This window comes from Dama dama, chromosome 12 (genome assembly GCF_033118175.1).
Source record: "Dama dama isolate Ldn47 chromosome 12, ASM3311817v1, whole genome shotgun sequence".
Lineage (NCBI taxonomy): Eukaryota > Metazoa > Chordata > Mammalia > Artiodactyla > Cervidae > Dama > Dama dama.
This window is the reverse complement of record NC_083692.1, coordinates 93,406,645-93,427,992: the sequence shown is the minus strand read 5'-3', so window position 1 is coordinate 93,427,992 and position 21,348 is coordinate 93,406,645. Positions and strand designations below refer to the sequence as shown.

The window sequence follows — 21,348 nt, the reverse complement described above, 5'->3', positions numbered from 1 at the left end:
CTTGTACTTTTCTGTGAGCAGTAGTTCTGTGTGTTAGAACAAAAAGCACACAACAAGCCAAAACCAAAATGTTTTCAGCTTTGTTGCCTAAGTGGGGTGAATTCTTTCCCACAAGATAGACGTTCCCAGGGTATTTCATCCACTTTCCAAGTAGTTTACAAAATCACGGTTTGTATACATTCTCTTCAGCCTGAAAGCTCGACATTGGCTTCACCCCCTCTTGCCCACTCAACTTCCTTCCCACATTGGCCATTCCATTTCCTCCTACTGCTCCTTGTATTGTTGACCTAAAAGAATAAAAATATGTTTGCCCTGATATAATAGGGTACCTCCAAAAGTTCAGTAAAAACTAAATAGAAGCCAAGAATTTGTTTTAAATACAAACCAGCTCTGTAACCTACTAGCTCAGGGGTCTTGAGCAAATAGGTTAGCCCATTTAAGACTTAGTCAAGTGGAGGAAATAATACTTGTCCATCTATTTGGTGGGGCTGGGACAGACGTTCGAGCTAAGTGATGTGGTGCTGGTGGTTTGCCGTCGCTCAGTCGTGTCAGACTCTTTGAGACCCCATGGACTGTAGCATGCCATTGCCTCTCTATTCTCCACTGTCTCCCCGAGTTTGCTGAAATTCATGTTCTTTGAGATGGTGCTGTTATCTAACTCTCTCATCCTTTGCCTCCCTCTTCTCTTTCTGCCATCAATCTTTCCCAGCATCAGGGTCTTTTCCAATGAGACTGCCCTTCGCATCAGATGGCTGAAGTATTGGCGCTTCAGCATCAATTCTTCCAATGAACATTCAGGGTTGATTTCCTTTAGGATGGACTGGTTTGATCTCTTTGCAGTCCAAGGGATTCTCAAGAGTCTTCTCAAGCACCACAATCTGAAAGCTTCAATTCTTTGACACGCAGCCTTCATTATGGTCCAACTCTCACATCCGTAAATGACTATTGAAAAACCATAGCTTTGACTACACAGACCTTTGTCGGCAAAGTGATGTCTCTGCCTTTTAATATGCTGTCTAGGTTTGTCCTAGCTTTTCTTCCAAGGAGCAAGCATCCGCAGTGATTTTGGAGCCCAAGAAAATAAAATCTGTCACCATTTCCACTTTTTCCCCTTCTGTGTCCATGACGTCTATGAAACCAAAGTGCCTGACTGAAGTTCTGCTCTTTGATGTTGACGTCATCTGCAGTACTTGATGACGTCTCACAAATCCAGTATTCCCCAAGCCCTTAATGTGTGAGCTGATGCTGACTTTCGTACCCCATTTAAAAGCCATTAAGACCTTCTTGTTCATTAATACTAGCCTAAACTGCTGTAGCCCAAAGTCAAGTTGAAATATATTCTGCAGCCATGACTGTGTTGGCAACATACTCTATTTGCATAATATGATCCACTAGAGAGCTGAATTTTTGGCATGCTTTAAAAATCGACTGTCCTGAATCATGTGTTAATTTCACACTCACTAACAAACAGCATATGCTTGCATTAATAGCACCCTTCTGCTCTCCATCCTAGCCTTCTAACTGAGTCTGTTTTATTAAACTCCTCTGCCAAATATATGTTTAGGTTTAACGTTTGCTCCTCGTATATCCCGCAATAGCGGGATGCCTCCTTGCTGTTCTCCTTGCTCGTTACACACACTTGTCTTTGTGGAAGTTGGCGCGGGAAGAGGGGTGCCTTTCTGATGCGGGGCCATGTGCACTTTCCACCTCCACCATCTGAAGTCGCAGAATGAGTTGGCTGCTCTTTGTTGGCTTCCTTGCCCTTCCCCCGCGCCAGGCTCTTCTTCATCCTGTTCGTTCTGTCGCCACGTTGTGCCCCTGTAAAGCGTAGCCGCGGCTGTCTGCTGGCTCAGACTTACACGGTTTCGTGTCTCATAGGTTCAGCACCGCCTTGGCTCCGTTCTCCAGCTTCCGTCCGTCCCCTTCTGTTCACTCCTTTCACTCACCTCTTTCCCTCCCTTCTCTCTCACTAGCCTAGCATACCTTCCACCAGAGTGGTGCCAGGAACCATCTTCCCCTCTGCTGTCTTTGAACTTCTGTGTGTGTGTGTTTCACACCATAAAGCTGACTAAGTATTCGTCATAAATTTTAATCCCTGTGATCCCTTTCTTGAAGCTCAAATGGGTCAACTCGGTGCATAAAAGTGATCTTTCTCAATGGAATTGGCATGAAGGCTTATTCCTCATCATATTATAAAAAGCTTTGTGTAACTGAACATTAAAACAAATATAATCCTTTCTTATTTTTGATATAGTTAAAGTAATACTCATCAGTGGGATAGAGTATTTGGAAAATTTAAAAATCAAAAAGTGAAGGAAGAAACTCAGAGCTCTCCTTTTGGAAACAAATGCTTTAGCATTTGATATTTCCTTTCAGGATTTTTCCCCCTATTACAGTTTATATAATAACAAAATGTTATATAATTATTATACTAGTATATGCACACATGTATATATGTATACAGTAAGTGTATATGTGTGTGAAATTAAAATTTTGCTTTTAAAAATTTATATAGCTTCAAATATGTTCAGTTTGCAAGTTACATGGGAGACTAAGTGAGGGGAAAATTGAATATAATCAATTATCCTTGGGAAAACTATCTGGTTATCTGTTGTCTTTACTATACTTATGTTTATAAGTTTCCTGTCTTATATAGCATCACCAGCTCAATGGACATGAATTTGAACAATCTCCAGAAGACAGTGAAGGACGGAGGAACCTGGCATGCTGCAGTCCATGGGGTTTCAAAGAGTCAGACATGACTTAGCAACTGAACAACAACAACAGACTCATTTAGTAATTGATTACACAAGAATTTAGCTATTAAATAGTTTGAAATATACATGATGATAAAATGTTTCTAAAAAATACTCATACAACAGCTTCATGGGGTTAAGTGGCATTATTCCCATTTTACATATGAGGAAACTTGAGTATGACAGTGTTCCAGGCACCCAAAGTACTGCTCTTTCCTCTCAGCCACACCCCTTTTAAAACATCAAGTATCTTTGAGGAGGGATAGATTAGGAGGTTGGGATTAACATATTAACATATTGCTATATTTAAAATAGATAACCGACAGGGACCTACTGTATAGCACAGGGAATTATAGTCAATATTTTATAATAACCTATAAGGGGAAAGAGACTCATTTGAAAAGACCCTGATGCTGGGAAAGATTGAAGACAGGAGGAGAAAGGGACAACAGAGGATGAGATGGTTGGATGGTATCACCGACTCAACGGAGATGAGTTTGGGTAAACTCCGGGAGTTGGTGATGGACAGGGAGGCCTGGCATGCTGTGGTCCATGGGGTCGCCAAGAGTCGGACACAATTGAGTAACTGAACTGAACTGATAAGAGGAAAGAATATGAAAAAGAGTTTGTATCTGTATAAGTGAATCACTGTGCTATAACTCCTGAAACTAACATGATATTGTAAATTAACTTCGTGTTATTGTTTAGTCACTAAGTCATATCTGACTCTTTGTGACCCTGTGGACTATAGCCCACCAGGCTTCTCTGTGCATGGAATTTTCCAGGCAAGAATACTGGAGTGGATTGCCATTTTCTACTCCAGGGGATCTTCCCAATCCAGGGATCCAACCTGCGTCTCCTGCATGGGCAGGCAGATTCTTTACTTCTGAGCCACCAGGGAAGCCCTGTAAATTGCCTATACTTCAATAAAATAAAAAAAGTTTTTAAAATCTCATAAAAGTCAGGCATGATTGACAGGTTTGATAGAAATTCACCTTTTGTGAGGAAAGAGGAGTAAAGTGGAGATGGGTGCCTCAGAGAAAACATGGTAAATTTTCTCAAGTGTGTTCTCAGCCTTTATTGACCGTATTATTTTGCTTATGACGTGACAGTGGTGTCATTTAGTTTTTTGTTGGTTTTCATTTTGGTCTTGTTACAACTCTTGCATTCCTAATGTAGTCTAATTTGGCAATACTGAATACTATCTTAATATTTTTTCCTTTGCTGGACTATATTTGAGGTTTCTGCATCTCTGAGAAATAAGTCTGTAATTTTACTGTCTGTACTTTCTCAAGATAATAGCATTAATTTATATGGTTTCCAGCAGGGAAAATTGTGTTTTTTGTTGTTCAGTCCCTAAGTCATGTCTGACTCTGCAGTCCCATGAACTGCAGCACCCAGGCCTCCCTGTCCTTCACTAGCTCCCACAGTTTGCTCAGACTCAAGTCCATTGAATCAGTGATGCCATCCAACGATCTCATCCTTTGCTGCCCCCTTCTGCTCTTGCCCTCAGTCTTTCCCAGCCTCAGGATCTTTTCCAGTTAGTTGGCGCTTCACATCAAGTGGCCAAAGGTATTGGATCTTCAGCTTTAGCATCAGTCCTTCCAGTGAATATTCAGGACTGATTTCCTTTAGGATGAACTGGTTTGATCTCCTTGCAGTCCAAGGAACTCTCAAGAGTCTTCTCCAGCACCACAGTTCAAAAGCATCAATTCTTTGGTGCTCAGCCTTCTTTCTGGTCCAACGCTCACATTTGTACATGACTACTGGAAAAACCATAGCCTTGACTAGACAGACCTTTTTCAGCAAAGTGTTGGTTCTTTTTAATACACTGTCTAGGTTTGTCGTAGCTTTCCTTCCAAGAAGCAAGCATCTTTTACTTCCGTGGCTTCAGTCACCATCCACAGTGATTTTGGAGCCCCCCAAAATAAAATCTATCACTGTTTTCACTTTTCCCCCATCTATTTGCCATGAAATAATGGGACCAGATGCCATGATTTTAGTTTTTTGAATGTTGAGTTTTAAACTGTCTTTTTCACTCTCCTCTTTCACCCTCATCAAGAGGCTCTTTAGTTCCTCTTAACTTTCTGCCATTAGAGTGGTATCATCTGCATATTTGAAGTTGTTGATATTTCTCCCAGCAATCATGATTCCAGCTTGTGAGTCTTCCAGCCCAGCATTTTGCATGATGTACTCTGCATGAAATAAAAGTCATGTAAATCTATCTGCTGATTAATGAGATATCAGTAATAACCATTAATAGCACCCCCAGAACAGTCTAATGGCTACTGGGCCAGTTATCAAACATTTACATACAGGGAGTCAGTGGTACTTAGGTAGAGTAGAACTGGAATCCAAAGATTCCAGAAGTTTGGCTTCAGGGTTGTTTCGGATCCCAGCTCTGCCACTGAACTGTCCTTGTGATCTTAGAATTACCTAAGCCGGAATGACCCAACCTCTCTGCGTTTCTTTCCCATCAGAAAAGTGGAGATTGAAATTCCTGTCTTAAAGGGGGATAAGCGATAATATATGTAAAGTATCTGGCATGTGGTAAGTGATCATTACGTGTTAATCCCTTCCGTCTGCTACTTTCATGCGTGTATCACAAAGCGCTCCCATGAATGAGAGAAATATAGTATATGCACCTGAAACAAAAAACTCAACCAAGAGGCTGTTTTGTTTTCTTGCACTTACCTTTCAACTGTTTGTGATTTATTTTTTCTTTTCTGCTAGTAGTCAAGGAGAAATGAGGCCAAGCTTCCCTATTCTATTGTCTTTTAAGACTCCTAGCTTTGTGGCCATATTCTCTGATATTCTAGGTCATTTGGAATAGTTTGAGAGGACAAGGACAGAGGGTTACCAGAGACTTATTTCTCCTTGAGAACAGCCCAGGAACCATCATTATATAACCTGTTAACTCTAAAATATCATTCCCATGAAGTATCAAAGTGTAAGTAAATATCTGTGTCCTTAAAATATTCATTTTCTATAGAAAGTAGAGAGAACTATTTTAGGACTAGTTGTAAATTAGAGTGTTTTTGCACTGACCATATTAAGCATAAAAAATTCATATTGAAGTGAGATAAGTTGAATTCCTTTCCTCTCCTTTAAAAATACCAGAAACTCATCTAGACTAAAGATTTTTATAATTCCTTCTATAATTTTAACAGTCAGGGTTAAAAAGTCTTTTATTGGCTTTGGAAACTTGACACTCCATTCTTCCTTACTGAGATCTGTGTAGGAGCAGGTAGAGAGCAAATGGAACTTTCCCTGTGCCTACTTGGTAGCTAAAGAGGTGGTTTTGTCCCCAAATGGTTTTTTGCCATTATAATTGAATACAGAATACTAAATCTAAGAATCACTGCTTTTAATTTTTTCCCCAAATTGAGCAAAGTCTGAGACAGACCCGCCCCTGCCCCGCCATCCCAGACTTCAGGTTGGCCACTTCTGTGTATGGATCTTAACATCTTCATGGTCTGCTTTGAGTTTCCACGTTTTTTAAAATAGAAAAAAGACATTCTTGTTCAATTTTGCACAGTGAACCAAAATTAATTTTCTTCCCATGTGTGAGATGTAGAAATGAGGTCCTGTTCTGAAAAGTTGTCCTGGGTTTTGAGATCTAGGGCTTGTTAGAAACAGATTGGCATCTTAGTACTCAAGTATGATCACATTCTTGAGGGGGAAAGTTTGACACCTTTTGCATCAAAGTGGGATCAAATAACTCTTTTTCATATGTTGATCTTAAAGCTATATATACTTAAACTGTGTTTGCAGAAAGGGATAAACGTTTCACAAAGCCTGAAATGTCTCTCATTTTTCTAAGAAATTATGAAGAAGCTATCTAACTCTTCTGAGCCTCAGTAACCTCACTAGAGGGCTTCCCAGTTGGATCGGTGCCAATGTAGGAGACCTGGGTTTGATCCCTGGGTCGGGAAGATCCCTTGGAGAAGGAAATGGCAACCCACTCCAGTATTCTTGCCTGGAGAATCCCATGGACAGAGGAGCCTGGTGGGCTACAGTCCATGGGGTCACAAAAGAGTCGAACATGACTCAGCAACTCCACAACAAACCTTACTAGAAAAAGCAAATGGGTAGCTCATCAGAGACCCTAACACTTGTAAGGAAACTATAGTTTGTTGGTTACCCTTCTTTCCACTAGGAAATTGTCCTTGTAATGCTGAACTTGAATATTTAGGGCTTTCTGGAAAAAAAGGGGCTGACCACAGCCCCTTACTGCCACATGTATCTTGAATATCCTCTGAAGTTGTGTGTGTATTTATAACTCTGGTGGGTCCTTAGAAATGGTTGATGCATGAGAAGTTCCAGGGTAGGCTTCAAATTCATTCCCCTCCCCACCCCCCCGCCTTTGGGATCTGAACAGAATGGCTGTATTAACATCAGGGCTTGGACTTAGTAGGACTCAGCTTGTGAAGGATGTAGCATCTCTGTTTGTCAAGCAGAGAACTGCATACATGTGTGCTGAGTTGTGTCCAACTCTTTGCAACCCTGTGGTCTGTAGCCTGCCAGGCTGCTCTGTCCTTGGGTTTCTCCAGGCAAGAATACTGAAGAGGGTTAGCACAAGGCTGAGTGCACACCAGTCAGCAGACTTTCCTGAGCACCTGCTATTTACTTGGCACTTGGTAGAGATGTGGACATGGATGAACTGTGAGCCTGTGCACTCAGGGTCTCATAATTTTCATGGCTTGGTGAAACTTTCAATGTCTGTAACAGGTAGGATGGCAGTCTCTGTTGTTGTTTCACATTCTTTAGAGTGCCTGGGAATATGTTTCAGGTTGCTAACAACTTCAACCCCAGGTTTGCCTGTTTTTCAAAAGAAACTTCAGTTTAGGGAAGCTTGATCATGTGGTCCTTTAAAACTTCAGATTAAGTAGCTGTGAAATGCTTCAGGAAGCTGGTAGGAAGCCAGAATATATCACGGGTCGGTTTACTGAGTATCAGCTTACTAGAAATCTCAGACTTGGGGTTCTCTCATTTTTGGCATCCCACCCCTGTACCTTTTCCCAGTTTTAGGGTTTCAAATCAGTTCTCTTCCTTGGGGTATACATTTCTGGTAGCCATTCTCTAAGTTCTGAGAGTGAGGATTTACCCATTTAGGTGAATCTCCCATGTCAAGGCTTTGGGTGTATCACCCAGGTGAAGGCAGTCTTAACTCTTACAAGATGATTCAGTACATATTTGAATTGAAGGGTATATCTGAGGATATTCAGGGTTCCTTACAGAAATATTGAGTCACGCAAAATAACAGTGTGTCCATAAAATACTAAACTGTGGCATGTTTCTATGAACTGATGATTCATATCATATTCTCAATCTGTTTTTCCTTAGATAATACCATTTTGTAACACGGAGGTTCCCATCTCTGGTTTTGTGACTCTTGCTAATGCTCCCTCCAGTATATCCCCACTTCTCTAAGCATTCTGTAGTTATGCCAGCAGTCGGGAAAGAATCTGCCTGCAATGCAGGAGACCCGGGTTTGATCCCTGGGTTGGGAAGATCCCCTGGAGAAGGGAAAGGCTACCCACTCCAGTATTATTCTTGCCTGGAGAATTCCATGGACTGGGGATCCTGGTGGGCTACAGTGAATGGAGTCAAAAAAGAGTTGGACACGACTGAGCACTAACACTTTCACTTTCAGTTGTCTAACTCTACTGAAAGCTTCATGAGGGACTTGGTGTGTTATACTTGCCACTTACGTCCAGTCCCTAGAACAGACTGGCACAGCGCAACCCCTCTAATATTTGTTGAACAAATGAATACATTTTAATGCAAAGGAGGTGGTGGCCTTGGTCTCTGGTGTGAAGGGGCAAGTCGAGTAGCTGAAGTGAACAAGTGACCATGCCAACTCCTTCATGAGTCAAGACGGCCTTGGTCTATTTTCACTGTGGACTTTGTGGGTGTTCTTTGAAAAGTAAACTGTAGGGCTCCTTCTGTTTCTAACTTCATAGTTCTATTTCAAAAGCTTTTCTACCAACTCATTCTGCTCCTTAAACCTCTGAGTAAACCCTATAGTGTTTAGAAAAGGCAGAGGAACCAGAGATCAAATTGCCAACATCTGCTGGATCATCGAAAAAGCAAGAGAGTTCCAGAAAAACTTCTATTTCTACTTTATTGACTGTGCCAAAGCCTCTGACTGTGTGGATCACAATAAACTGTGGAAAATTCTGAAAGAGATGGGAATACCAGACCATCTGACCTGCCTCTTGAGAAACCTGTATGCAGGTCAGGAAGCAACAGTTAGAACTGGACATGGAACAACAGACTGGATCCAAATAGGAAAAGGAGTACATCAAGGCTGTAAATCGTCACCCTGCTTATTTAACTTATATGCAGAGTACATTATGCGAAATGCTGGACTGGAGGAAGCACAAGCTGGAATCAAGATTGCCAGGAGAAATATCAATAACCCCAGATATACAGATGACACCACCCTTATGGCAGAAAGTGAAGAGGAACTAAAGAGCCTCTTGATGAAAGTGAAAGAGGAGAGTGAAAAAGTTGGCTTAAAGCTCAACATTCAGAAAACGAAGATCATGGCATCTGGTCCCATCACTTCATGGCAAATAGATGGGGAAACAATGGAAACAGTGGGAGACTTTATTTTTCCGGGCTCCAAAATCACTGCAGATGGTGGTTGCAGCCATGAAAATAAAAGATGCTTACTCCTTTGAAGGAAGGTTATGACCAACCTAGACAGCATATTAAAAAGCAGAGACTTCACTTTGTCAATAAAGGTCCGTCTAGTCAAGGCTATGGTTTTTCCAGTAGTCATGTACGGATGTGAGAGTTGAACTATAAAGAAAGTTCAGCACCGAAGAATTGATGCTTTTGAACTGTGATGTTGGAGAAGACTCTTGAGAGTCCCTTGGGCTGCAAGGAGATCCAACCAGTCCATCCTGAAGGAGATCAGTCCTGAGTGTTCATTGGAAGGACTGATGTTGAAGCTGAAACGCCAGTACTTTGGCCACCTGATGCGATGAGCTGACTCATTTGAAAAGACCCTGATGCTGGGAAAGATTGAAGGCAGGAGGAGAAGGGGATGGCAGAGGATGAGATGGTTGGATGGCATCACCGATTCAATGGGCATGAGTTTGGGTAAACTCCGGCAGTTGGTGATGGACAGGGAGGCCTGGCATGCTGCGGTTCATGGGGTCGCAAAGAGTCGGACACGACTGAGCGACTGAACTGAACTGTGATTTCCATAGAATGTGCTTGCTTTACCATCTTTTAGCCAGTGTTGGCTAACATTACAGGAAGTGTTTTGTGAGTTGCTAATACTTCAGGAAGTATTTTTTCACTATATCCTGTGCTTCTTAGTGTTCAAGGCAGCAAGTAAAGATGAACTTCAGAGGAATTCTCAGTTAATCAATTTAAATGCGGTTTGAAGGCATTTTAGTGATCTTCCCTTGGGCTTGACGGTGACAAGGCTCTTTGAACTTCAGCCGCAGCAGCGTGGCCCTGAGTAGAGAGCAGGGCCAAGGTACTGAGGGCCCTCAGCTGCAGCCCCGGCTCCGCCGCTGACCCAGCAGTAACCATGGCAGTCCCTTCCCCTGGCTTGACCCTGTTCGCAATTGTAAGAAAGAGATAACGCCTGTCTTTCAGGGAGATGATGAAAACCACAGAGTAATATGGAAAAGTGCTTTATAGGCAGTAGTGTCGTGCTTAAGTGTATCTTATCAGCTCTGTGAGGGCTCTTTAAATGGCAGGGTTAGTATCCATGCCTGTGTCTCTTATCAGAAGTGGATAGTTAGTAAATGTTGAGTAATGCAGAAATATTCTAACCTCTGTGGCCCAGAGAGATCTGCTTTTGTTGTAATCAAGACATTCTCACACTCGTAACCTTGGTGTTCACTTTGACACCATAGGTCATGAAGGAAGGAAGGTGAAGGTGAAGTGTGTGTGGTTGGGAGGGGAGTGGCCAGGGACATGGGCCAGTGGGCCAGGTTAGGAGGGAAGGAAGGAATGTGTAAAAAGTCCCATGAGGATGTGCATTTTTTGCTTTGTTCACTGCCCTGTCTCTGGTGCTCTGACTCTTGCTTGGCCCATAGAATCTATGAGTTGAATGTGAGTTGAGTGAAGTCTATAGAACGGTGCTGTATTTCCTTCATCGGTGACCACATCCTTTATTCAACGTAAATGGGCAAATAAGAGTACCCCAGGTAGATATTTTAAAGTCCGTTTATTAATCTTTCCTGAAAAGATGATTTGTTCATCAGATACTTGTATGGAGTGTGCAGCCTCTGCAGGGAGGCGTGCTGACACCTCGAGGACACACGTCTGTCTTCTGGAATTTACTGTTAAACAAAGCAGTAGAGGAGGTGCTGGTACGGAATATGGGTTCGTGTGCATGCGGGGAGACACACAGCGAGGCCAAACAAACCAAATCCTGAGCGTTCGGAGCAGAGGAAGGGCCACGCAAGGAGCACGGGCAGCTCATGCTCAGAACCCTGACACTGTCTCATGGTTTTCAGGGAGCAGTTTTTATGGACAGAATTTGGGGTGAGGGCTGAGGGGTATGTGGCTTTCTTCTGATTGGTTGTTGATGAGCTACTAGGGCAGTGCTTCAGGAACCTTGTTCTCTGCCTGAAGTTATCATCCTCCTCTTGCGTGGGGGCCTTAGTTCTGCAGAAGAACTCAAATACATTGTTAAGCATATTCCTTGAAGAGAAACCAGGATCCTGCCCCATAGATGCATTGTTGTTTCTCAGCTGCTCCTTTTTTTTTTTCTGCTTCTCCTCCCTTCCCTGATTAGTGACTGTTGGAATCTGTCCTTTGGTACTCAGGGAAGGAAGGTCTAGGAGGCTGCAACCTTTTCCCTGCAAACAAGAAACGAGGCACATGTAAAGGATTTGTCCCCGGGAGGGCCCCACAGGGTCCTGCTCAATTTCGGTACCAGAAGAGAGGACGTTGTGAATAGAATCAATCAGGGGAGACTTTGGGAAGGAAGTGGTCCTGGAGTTAAACCTTAAAGATGGTAGAATTCCATCAGCTATGGCCAGTACATTGTAGTATCAAGGTAAAGCTTTTAAGTCAAATATTAGGTCACATCTTCTCTTTGGGCAGTGACCTCAGAGTTTGAGAGCCCCCCTGTGGCTCTGGGCTGCTGGGATCTTGCCTGGCTTATGGGGGCAGTTGGGGGGCAGAGGTCTGAGCACAGTCGTGCTGGTGCTTCTCACCTCCTCCTGGGTGGGCTGGCTGAGGCTGGAAGGAAGAAGCAGCCAAGAAGGAAGGTGGCAGAGTGCCTCCTTTTGACAGTGACCTCACCTTTACCCCCTGAGGAGGGTAAAATGAGCAGGTGGACTCTGACTAGGAGTTTTCTATTGCTTTCAAGCTTTTAACATGTGTGAAGGTACCAGAACATGAAAATATCCTGTCAGAAGTGGGAGGCATTCTTTAGACTGAAATTAAAATAAGAAACTTGTAGTCATGGGGTGTCCTGGGAATTAACTCTTAGGAACAGTGAAGAGAGAGGACTCGCATGCAGGCATGCGAGGTATCCTCTAAGGTGACCCCTAATGAGGAAATCATAATTTCAACGTATATTCATTACGGGATGTTGGTTTGCCCACTTTGTGAAGGTTCGCTGGAAGGTAGTCGTTCATGTAGGGGAGGAGAGGAAACATGTTCTCTTCCAGAGCTTTGTTCTGTAGGAAATGAAGATCCATCGAAGGTTTGGAGAGAAAGAATAGCATCAGTAGGACTGTGTGTTAGGAAGGGGCTTCTGATAACAGTGAGGAGAATGGGTGAGGGAGGGACGTTGTTGTTGTTCAGTCGCTAAGTCATGTCTGACTCTTTGCAACCCCATGGACTGCAGCACCCCAGGCTTCCCTGTTCTTCACTGTCTCCCGAAGTTTGTTCAAACTCATGTGCATTGAGTCAGTGATGCCATCCAACCATCTCATCCTCTGCCGTCCCCTTCTCCTGCTGCCTTCAATCTTTCCCAGCATCGGGGGCTTTTCCAGTGTCGTCTCTTCACATCAGGTGGCCAAAGTATTGGAGCTTCAGGATCAGTCCTTCCAATGAGTATTCAGGGTTGATTTCCTTTAGGATTGGTTGGTTTGATCTCCTCAATGCTCAAGGGACTCCCAAGAGTCTTCTCCAACACCACAGTTCGAAAGCATCATTTCTTGGGTGCTCAGCCTTCTTTATGGTCCAACTCTGACATTTGTACCTGACTACTGGAAAAACCATAGCTTTGACTATACAGACCTTTGGTTCATCATAGCTTTCATTCCAAAGAGCAAGTGTCTTTTAATTTCATGCCTGCAGTCACCGTCACCAGTGATTTTGGAGCCCAAGAAAATAAAATCTGCACTGCTTCTTTTTCCTTTTCTATTTGCCATGAAGTGTTGGGACTGGATGCCAAGCTCTTAGTTTGGAGAATGTTGAGTTTTAAGCCAGCTTTTCCACTCTATTCTTTTACCCTCATCAGGAGGCTCTTTAGTTGCCTCTTCTGCTGTTTCCTTTTCTTCCTCACCCGTAAACAAAGACATTTCCTAAAGTTCTGTACTTGCTTTTTTCCCTCCCAGACTAAAATTTCTAGCTCTAATGTCTCTGCTCTTCATTTGGGCAAATGACCTCTCAGGCTGTTCGCTCAAAGGTAAAGTGCAGTAGATTACATACCTGCCTCAGAGGGAGACTTAAATGAGACAGTGCATACTAAATTCTGCCTAAGCCTTGAAGGAAATGAAGTGCTCAATAAGTAAGCATCTAGTACATATTCCCATGCTTATGGTATTCTGTCTTATATATGTTTATACATAACCTATCTATATATTGATGAGGACATAATCTCCCCTTTCTTTTGACTTCTTTGAGGATTTGGTTATTATTTTTAGATCTAGAGTGTTGGGCATTATACCTGCCCAATAAGAGTTCAAAGCTTGCTCTTAATTCCTTTTACCTGCCAGACTGATGGTTCAGGTGCCTCATTCGTAGGGTGTGTGCTTGGCCTTTCTTGGGGAAAGGATGAGCGACCTTCATATCCTCTCTTCTGCTTGGGAGTGAAGTGAAGTGAAAGTCACTCAGTTGTGTCCAACTCTTTGCAACCCCATGGAGTATACAGTCCATGGAATTCTCCAGGCTAGAATACTGGAGTGGATAGCCTGTCCCTTCTCCAGAGGATCTTCCTAACCCAGGGATCGAACCCAGGTCTCCTGCATTGCAGGAGGATTCTTTACCGTCTGAATCACAAGGGAAGCCCAAGGGTCCCACTTAATAAATGGCTGATTGGAGCTGGTGACTGGGGAGCAAAAGAGCAAACTCTGACGGTCCTGCTGCTTACACACGTTGTCTTCATTAGATGAGAAATCTAACCAACAAGAAACCTAATTCATTTTACAACCATCAGAATGGCCGCTCAGCACCGAAGAGGGGGAAAGGGTTCTTTTTATGAGAGAGGAGTGTTGTCCTGTAAATAGGCAGCCAAGACTCAGCTGATGTGACTGTTGGCGGCTGCTGGGTACTTTTCAGGCCGCAGGCGGAGGAAGTGCAGTCAGGAAGCGGGGAGGCTGAGTCCTCTACAGAAGAGCAGGGCTGAAGTGTGGCAGTTAGTAAACTAGGCTCGTGTTGGAATAAAGGGTGTGGGCCTGAAGACTGCTCCCTGGCTGTCTCCATTGCATTTTTCTTTTGGATACCTGTTGACCATGAAAGTTAGCCTCGTAAAGGCCAAGAGATGAGCAAGGGAGGAATTTTAGTGACTTTGTCATCTGTAAAATAGGATTGGGGTTGAATGAGATGCCTCAATCCCCTCTAGGATTGGGAAAACACAGGTCCTTGTAGATTCCTTGTTCCACCCCAGAATTTCCAGGACAGTCTGGTTCTCTGAGCTACTGGACCAGTTCTCCAAGCTTGTTGAGGAAAGTTAATGGTGATAGACCATCCTCTCGTTGATTTGAGGCTGTCTAAATCCTGTGACATCCCATCTGTGAAGTCTGATTGCTATTCTCTTTCTGTTGTTTAACGTCCATGTATACTTCAGAAGGCAGGAGGAGAAGGGAATGGCAGAGGATGAGATGGTTGAATGGCATCACCAACTCGATGCACATGAGTTTGAGTGAGCTCCAGGAGTTGGTGATGGACAGGGAAGCCTGGCGTGCTGCAGTCCATGGAGTCGCAATGAGTCGGACATGACTGAGCAGCTGAACTGATACTTCAGTATTGCAGCTTTTGCTAGAAATAGTATAACACTGTAAAATCCAAAGGCAGTTCTCTTTCTGTGATTGATGTTTCAATACTCCCATCTCTCAGTGTTCAGTGTTGAGCTGCGTGTGAGTTTTTTCTAGTTGGTTGTCTCCTGATTTGAACACTGTTCTTCCAAGTGATGTGATGTTATCCTCTCTTTCTAGCTATTGTGGATGATGAAAGACTCTCTGCAGAGGAGATGGATGAGAGGAGGCGGCAGAATATCGCTTATGAATATTTGTGTCACCTGGAGGAAGCCAAAAGGTAAGAGTCAGACTTAGTCTATTTGTGCCCCTTCTCTTAGAGATGAGCTTTGGGTACTATATTTTTAATAACTCATTTGCAGCCTTGTTAGTACTAAGGTAATGGGAGAAGAATCAACCTGTGTGTTGTCAGTAGAAGAACTGAGAAAAAGTTGCTCCCGCAGCCAACGTCAGGGCACTGGGGAGGCAGGTGTTCTTTTTCTTCCTCAGAGCCTCCCAGGAAATCTCTTGGAAAATTACAGATTATTGCAAAATTTCTCATCTCTCTGGCATGGATGTTGGGGGAGCTGCAGAGACTTAAACCAACTTCCTTTTCCCCAGAGTGTCCTCAGATCTTTTTCCCAACCCTACCCCCAATGATTATAATTATCATTATTATTATTAATTAATGTGTAATTATATATTCCTACATGCCCATAGCATGTCAGATTGAAGTCCATTGTTCACTAAGCTCAAGAGCAGGTTTATGACAGCAGTCTCCTTTTTCACTCATGGGTGTGATCCCTGAAGGTATGTTGTCTCTGAAAATCTGACTCTTAGACTTTATAGATTACAAGGAAATGTTGGCTTCTCCAAGGAGAAAGTGAAGATAAAGAAAGTATTTACACTTAGGCCTTTGTATCGGGGGAATCAGAACTTTGTCCTTTGTTGGGTGCATACTGCAACGCCCATATGCCTTGAGGTAGATTCTGATTTAATGCTTTGCACTGTGATCAAGCAACAGTATTGTTCCATGGACAGATATGTTCCAGCTCTCTTATCTCTGTAGAAAATAAACATGGAGTTAATGGTCGTTGGTGTTAATTATCTCTGATCACTTATAAATAGCTACCTATAGAGCTCAAAGAATAAGGATTTTCATCAGTGCTTTGTAGAAGAACATCCAGTGACACATACACTAATTTGGCCTCAAAATTGCTTAAAAGGGGGTTTTCCTGGATTGTTTAATGTTTTCACAGTGCCTTTTAGCTCTAAGCTCTAAAGGCTAAGTTTCAAAGGTTATTTAACATGTCTGGAAGTTGACAGGTTGCAAGTCACTGAAGACTCACTGTATGTCTAAGATTATTAAAAACATGCTTTTAGCCAAATTGTGGCTACAGTTAGATAAGGACAGGGATTCACAGACATTCAAAATAAGCATACTCTCAATGAAAAGGCTGCAGAAGAGTTAGTGGAAACTTCCTCCTGATACACACTTTGCATTCTAAGTTTTTGCCTCCAGGTTTCTAGAATGGGGAGCAGTGTTGCACAAAGGAAAAGGTATCTGACTGGGAGACAGAAGACTGGATTTTCTGGTCTCGGCTTCACCATTTCTGAACTCTGTGACCTTGGACAGGTCAACCCTGTGGGAAGTTCAGTTTTGTCTCCTCTCTAATGGGATGATAAAGATGTTACCACTACCTGCCCTACTTACTTCATGGAATTTTTTCCTCTCTAAAAATCAACTAAGAAGGTTGTAAGTGTTCTTTGAACCATAGTGCCAGTCAGGTGTATGGTGATAGCAAACAGTTTTCTCCTGAATGTATCAAAGTGGTATCAAGGTAGCTTGGAAGCTTGTCATCTTTAGTGTTTTCAAAATTGTGTACTTAAATTTTAATTTAAAAAAGTCAACAATTAGCCCAAGTTCTTTGAAGAAAGCTTCCTTAGGAACAGTTTCATTGAAAGAATGGGTGGTAAAATACACAGTTTTTTGCTTAAAGATGGTTTTCCTAAATTTATCTTGCAAGTAGAGATTTAGGTGTAATATGTATTTATGAATCTTTTATTAATATCTGAACACTTCTTACGACTTTCTGGGAAGTTGGTTTTTGGTTATGGAGTATGTAAAAATTATGTAACTAGTAATATGTGTGCTGTGATTTCAGAAAGCATGGTATACAGAATTCCTATGGCCCTAAACTCAAAACATAAATGGACTGAGTTAGTCTCTGTTCAAAAAGTTATTTATTTGAGAGAGTTTATTGCCTGATTCTCTTACACTGTTAATGCATTAGGGATTTCTCATATTGAATGTATTATAGTGCATGCATGTATGTGTTCCTGTGAGTGCAGTTGCTTTAGAATATTGAATTTCTATTGAATGGTGTACTTAGAATGTGAAAATTTAGCCAGGAACTGTTCCTTGTTTATTTCAGTTGAACCGACTTTGGTGTATTTTAACTAGAAATGTGTTGGGTTCTGTATTTTTGCCTCTATTTGTTCTTTCCAGAGGTGAGAACTGGTAGGATATTTAGCTTATATGTCCTGTAACTCAAAATTTCTTAAAATTCAGAATTGTTAGAGTCCAGTAGATTTATCTTCAATTTTAGTTTTAGTAATTTCAAGATTCTATGATTGTTAATCTCAGACCATTTAAAAGTTGCTTCATTCAGAGGGGATATCACTGCCAGCCTTACCGAAATAAAAAGGATGTTGACGGTGTGTTATAAATGATTATATGCCAATGGATTGGCTAACCTAGATGAAATGTACTGTCTCCTAGAAAGATACAAACTACTAAACCTGACTCAAGAAGAAATTTTAAAAACTAAATAGATGTAAAGCAAGTAAAAAAAGATTGAGTTAGTACTCAAAGAACTTCCTACTCTTTCAAAAAATGTAAGAGGAGGGAACACTTCCTCACTCTTTCTGTTGAGACCAGTATTACTCTGATACCAGAACCAGACAAAGATACCTCAAGAAAACCGTGGACCAATATCCTTTATGAATAAAAATACAAAAATTCTCAACAAACTCAAACTGAGTTCAGCAACATATGAAAAGGCTTATATACCACCAAGTGGGATTTATCCCAGGAATGCAAGCCTAGTTCAACCTAATAACCATTTGATCAAGACAATTTAGTGGGGTGAAAAAAGCAGTCTTTCAACAAATGATGCTGAGACAGCTGGGTGTTCACATGTGTAAAAATGAATTTAGATCCCTACCTCACACCATACAAAAATTATCTTAAAATGGTTTATTATGATAATTAAAATGTGTAGACCACAACTATAAATCTCGTAGAAGAAAACAGAAGTAAATCTTTGCAATTTTGAGTTTTTGAGACAATACCAAAAGCACAAGCCAAAAAAAAAAGATTAATCAGATATTATGAAAATTAAACCTTTCTTGACTCAAAGGGGTACCACCAAGAAACAGAAAAGACTCCCCATAGAATGGGAGAAGATATTTGCAAATCATATACTTAATAAATGACTTATATTCAGAATATATAAAGAACTCATAACTCAACATAAAAAGTAAATAGCCTAGTTTAAAAATGGGCCAAGTTTCTGAACAGACATTTTTTCCAAATAAGATACACAAATGAACCATAAGAACAGGACAAGATGCTTAACATCAGTCTTTAGGGAAATGCAATTTAAAACCACTGTGAGATACCATTTCATGCTAGGATAGCCGTAATCAAAAAGAATTGTCTGCAAGGATGTAGAGAGATTGGAACCCTCATACATTTCTGGTTGGACTGTAAAATGATGGAGCTACTTTGTAAAATAGTCTGGCAGCTCCTCAAAAAATTAAATACAGAGTTACCATTTGGTCCAGCAATTCCACCACTAGGTATATTCCCAAGAAAATTGAAAACTTGTGTCCACATAAAAACCTTTACATAAATGTTCACTGAAGTGTTACTCATTAGAGCAGGAAGTAGAAACAGCTCAAATGTCTATCTACTGATGAATGAATAAACAGTCATCCATAGAATGAAGCATTCTTCAGCTATAAAATAAATATGAGCAAATCAGATTTAACAATGTATAAAAAGAACTATATAATCACAACCAAGTGGGGTTTATCCAAGGTTTGCAAGGCTGGTTCAATATTTGAAAATCAATTAAACGTGCTCCATCACATCAACAGTCTAAATAAGAAAAATCATATGATTATATCAATAGATGCAGAAAAAGCATTTGACAAAATCCAGCACCTATTTATGATAAAAATTCTTAGGAAAGTTGGAATATAGGGAAACATCCTCAACTTGAGAAAGATTATTAACAAAATGCCCTACAGCTAACATCAGACTTCTTGGTGAGAAGCTTACAACTTTCCTTATTAAGATTAGGGGCAAGGCAAAGATATTCCCTCTAACCACTCCTTTTCAACTTTATAGGGGAAGTTTTAGCTAATGCAATAAAACAAGAAAAGGAAATAAAAGCTATAGAGTTTGAAAAGGAAGATAAAAACTATCTTTGTTTGCAGATGACAAGATTGACAGTATAGAAAACCTGAGAGAATAATAGAAGAATCCTGGAACTAATAAGCGATTAGAGAAAGCTTGCAGGATACAAGGTTAACATATAAGTCAGCTGCTGTCCTATGTACCAGCAATGAACAACTAAACACCATTTACATTAGCATCCCCCAAAATGAAATGTTTAGGTATCAGTTCAGTTGCTTAATCGTGTCTGACTCTGCAACCCCATGGACTGCAGCACCCCAGGCTTTCCTGTCCATCACCAGCCTCCGGAGCTTGCTCAAACTCACGTCCATTGAGTCGGTGATGCCATCCAACCATCTCATCATCTGTCATCTCCTTCTCCTCCTGCCTTCAATCTTTTCCAGCCTCAGAGTCTCTTCTAGTGAGTCAGTTCTTCGCATCACGTGGCCAAAACATGAGTCTCAGCTTCAGCATCAGTTCTTCCAATGAATATTTAGGACTGATTTCTTTTAGGATGGACTGGTTGGATCTCCTTGCAGTCCAAGGGATTCTCAGGAGTCTTCTCCAACACCATAGTTCAAAAGCATAAATTCTTTGGTGCTCAGCTTTCTTTATAGTCCAACTGTCACATCCATACATGACTACTGGAAAAACCATAGCTTTGCCTAGACAGACTTTGTCAGCAAAGTAATGTCTCTGCTTTTTAATATGATGTCTAGGTTGGTCATAGCTTTATGTTTAGGTATAAATTTAGCAAAATATATACAAGATCTATATGAGGAAAAGCACAAAACTCTTATGAATGAAATCAAAGAACCAAATAAACTGATAGTCCATATTCATGGATAGGAAGACTCAATATTGTCAAGGTAGTTCTTCCCAACTTGATCTATAGATACAGGGAAGTCCTACTCAAAATCCCTGAAAGTTGTTTTGTGGATATCAACAGCCAGGTTTTAAAGTTTACAGGGAGAAGCAAAAGATCTAGAATAGCCAACACAATATTGAAGGAGAACAAAGTCGAAGGCATGATGCTACCTGACTTCAAACTTAACGTAAAGCTGCAGTAATCAAGACAGTGTGGCACTGGTGAAAAAAGTGGGCAGAATGATCAGTGGGGTAGAACTGAGAGCCCAGAAATATACCCTTGTAGATACAGTCACTTGAACTTTGACAAAGGAGCAAAGCAATACAGTGGAGCGAAGATGGTGTTCTCAACACATGGTGCTGGGACAACTGGATGTCCACATACAGGCAGTGCATCTAGACACAGGCCTTACGTGCATCACAAAAATGGGCTCAAGTGGATCAGATGTGCATGTAAAATGCAAAACACTCTGAGAGGGTGGTAAAGGAGAAAACCTAGATGAACTTGAGTATGGCAGAGGCTTTTAAGACACAGCACCGACGTCATGATCCATGAAAGAAAGTGTTAGTAAGCTGGTAAAAATGAATTTAATTTTAAATTCATTAAGTTTAAAAGTTTCTGCTCAACAACAGCCAATGTCGATAGAATGAGAAGACAAGTCACAGACTGGGAGAAAATATTTGCAAAAGACATACCTGATAAAGGAATGTTATCGAAGATAAATAACTCTTCAAGCCCAACAATCAGAAAACAACCTGATTAATAAAGGGTGAAAGACCTTAGCAGACACCTCACTAGAGAAGATACACAGATGGCAAATACACATAGGAAGAGGTGCTCCACATCATGTGTCATCAGAGAAATGGAAAATAAAACAACAGAAGACCCCTACACACCTACCAGAATGACCAGAATCTGAACACCGACAACACCAAAGCTGTCAAGGATGTGGAACACCAAGAACTCTCGTTGTTTGTGGAAATGCAAAATGGTGCAGCCACTTTGGAAGACCATTGCTTACAAAACTAAACATTCTCACCATTTGTTGTTGTTCAGCTGCTAAGTCATGTCCAGCTCTCTGTGACCCCATGGACT

The 21,348-nt window shown here is 41.5% G+C and overlaps 1 protein-coding gene across 1 annotated transcript in view; it reads left to right on the top strand.

Moving 5' to 3' along the window:
• IQGAP2 (IQ motif containing GTPase activating protein 2) overlaps nucleotides 1-21,348 on the top strand; it is a 298,400-nt gene that overhangs the window by 32,653 nt on the left and 244,399 nt on the right. The window contains exon 2 of the mRNA XM_061158141.1: nucleotides 15,122-15,221. Within this exon, the coding sequence (XP_061014124.1) occupies nucleotides 15,122-15,221 (100 nt within the window). The remainder of the gene's footprint in view (nucleotides 1-15,121; nucleotides 15,222-21,348) is intronic.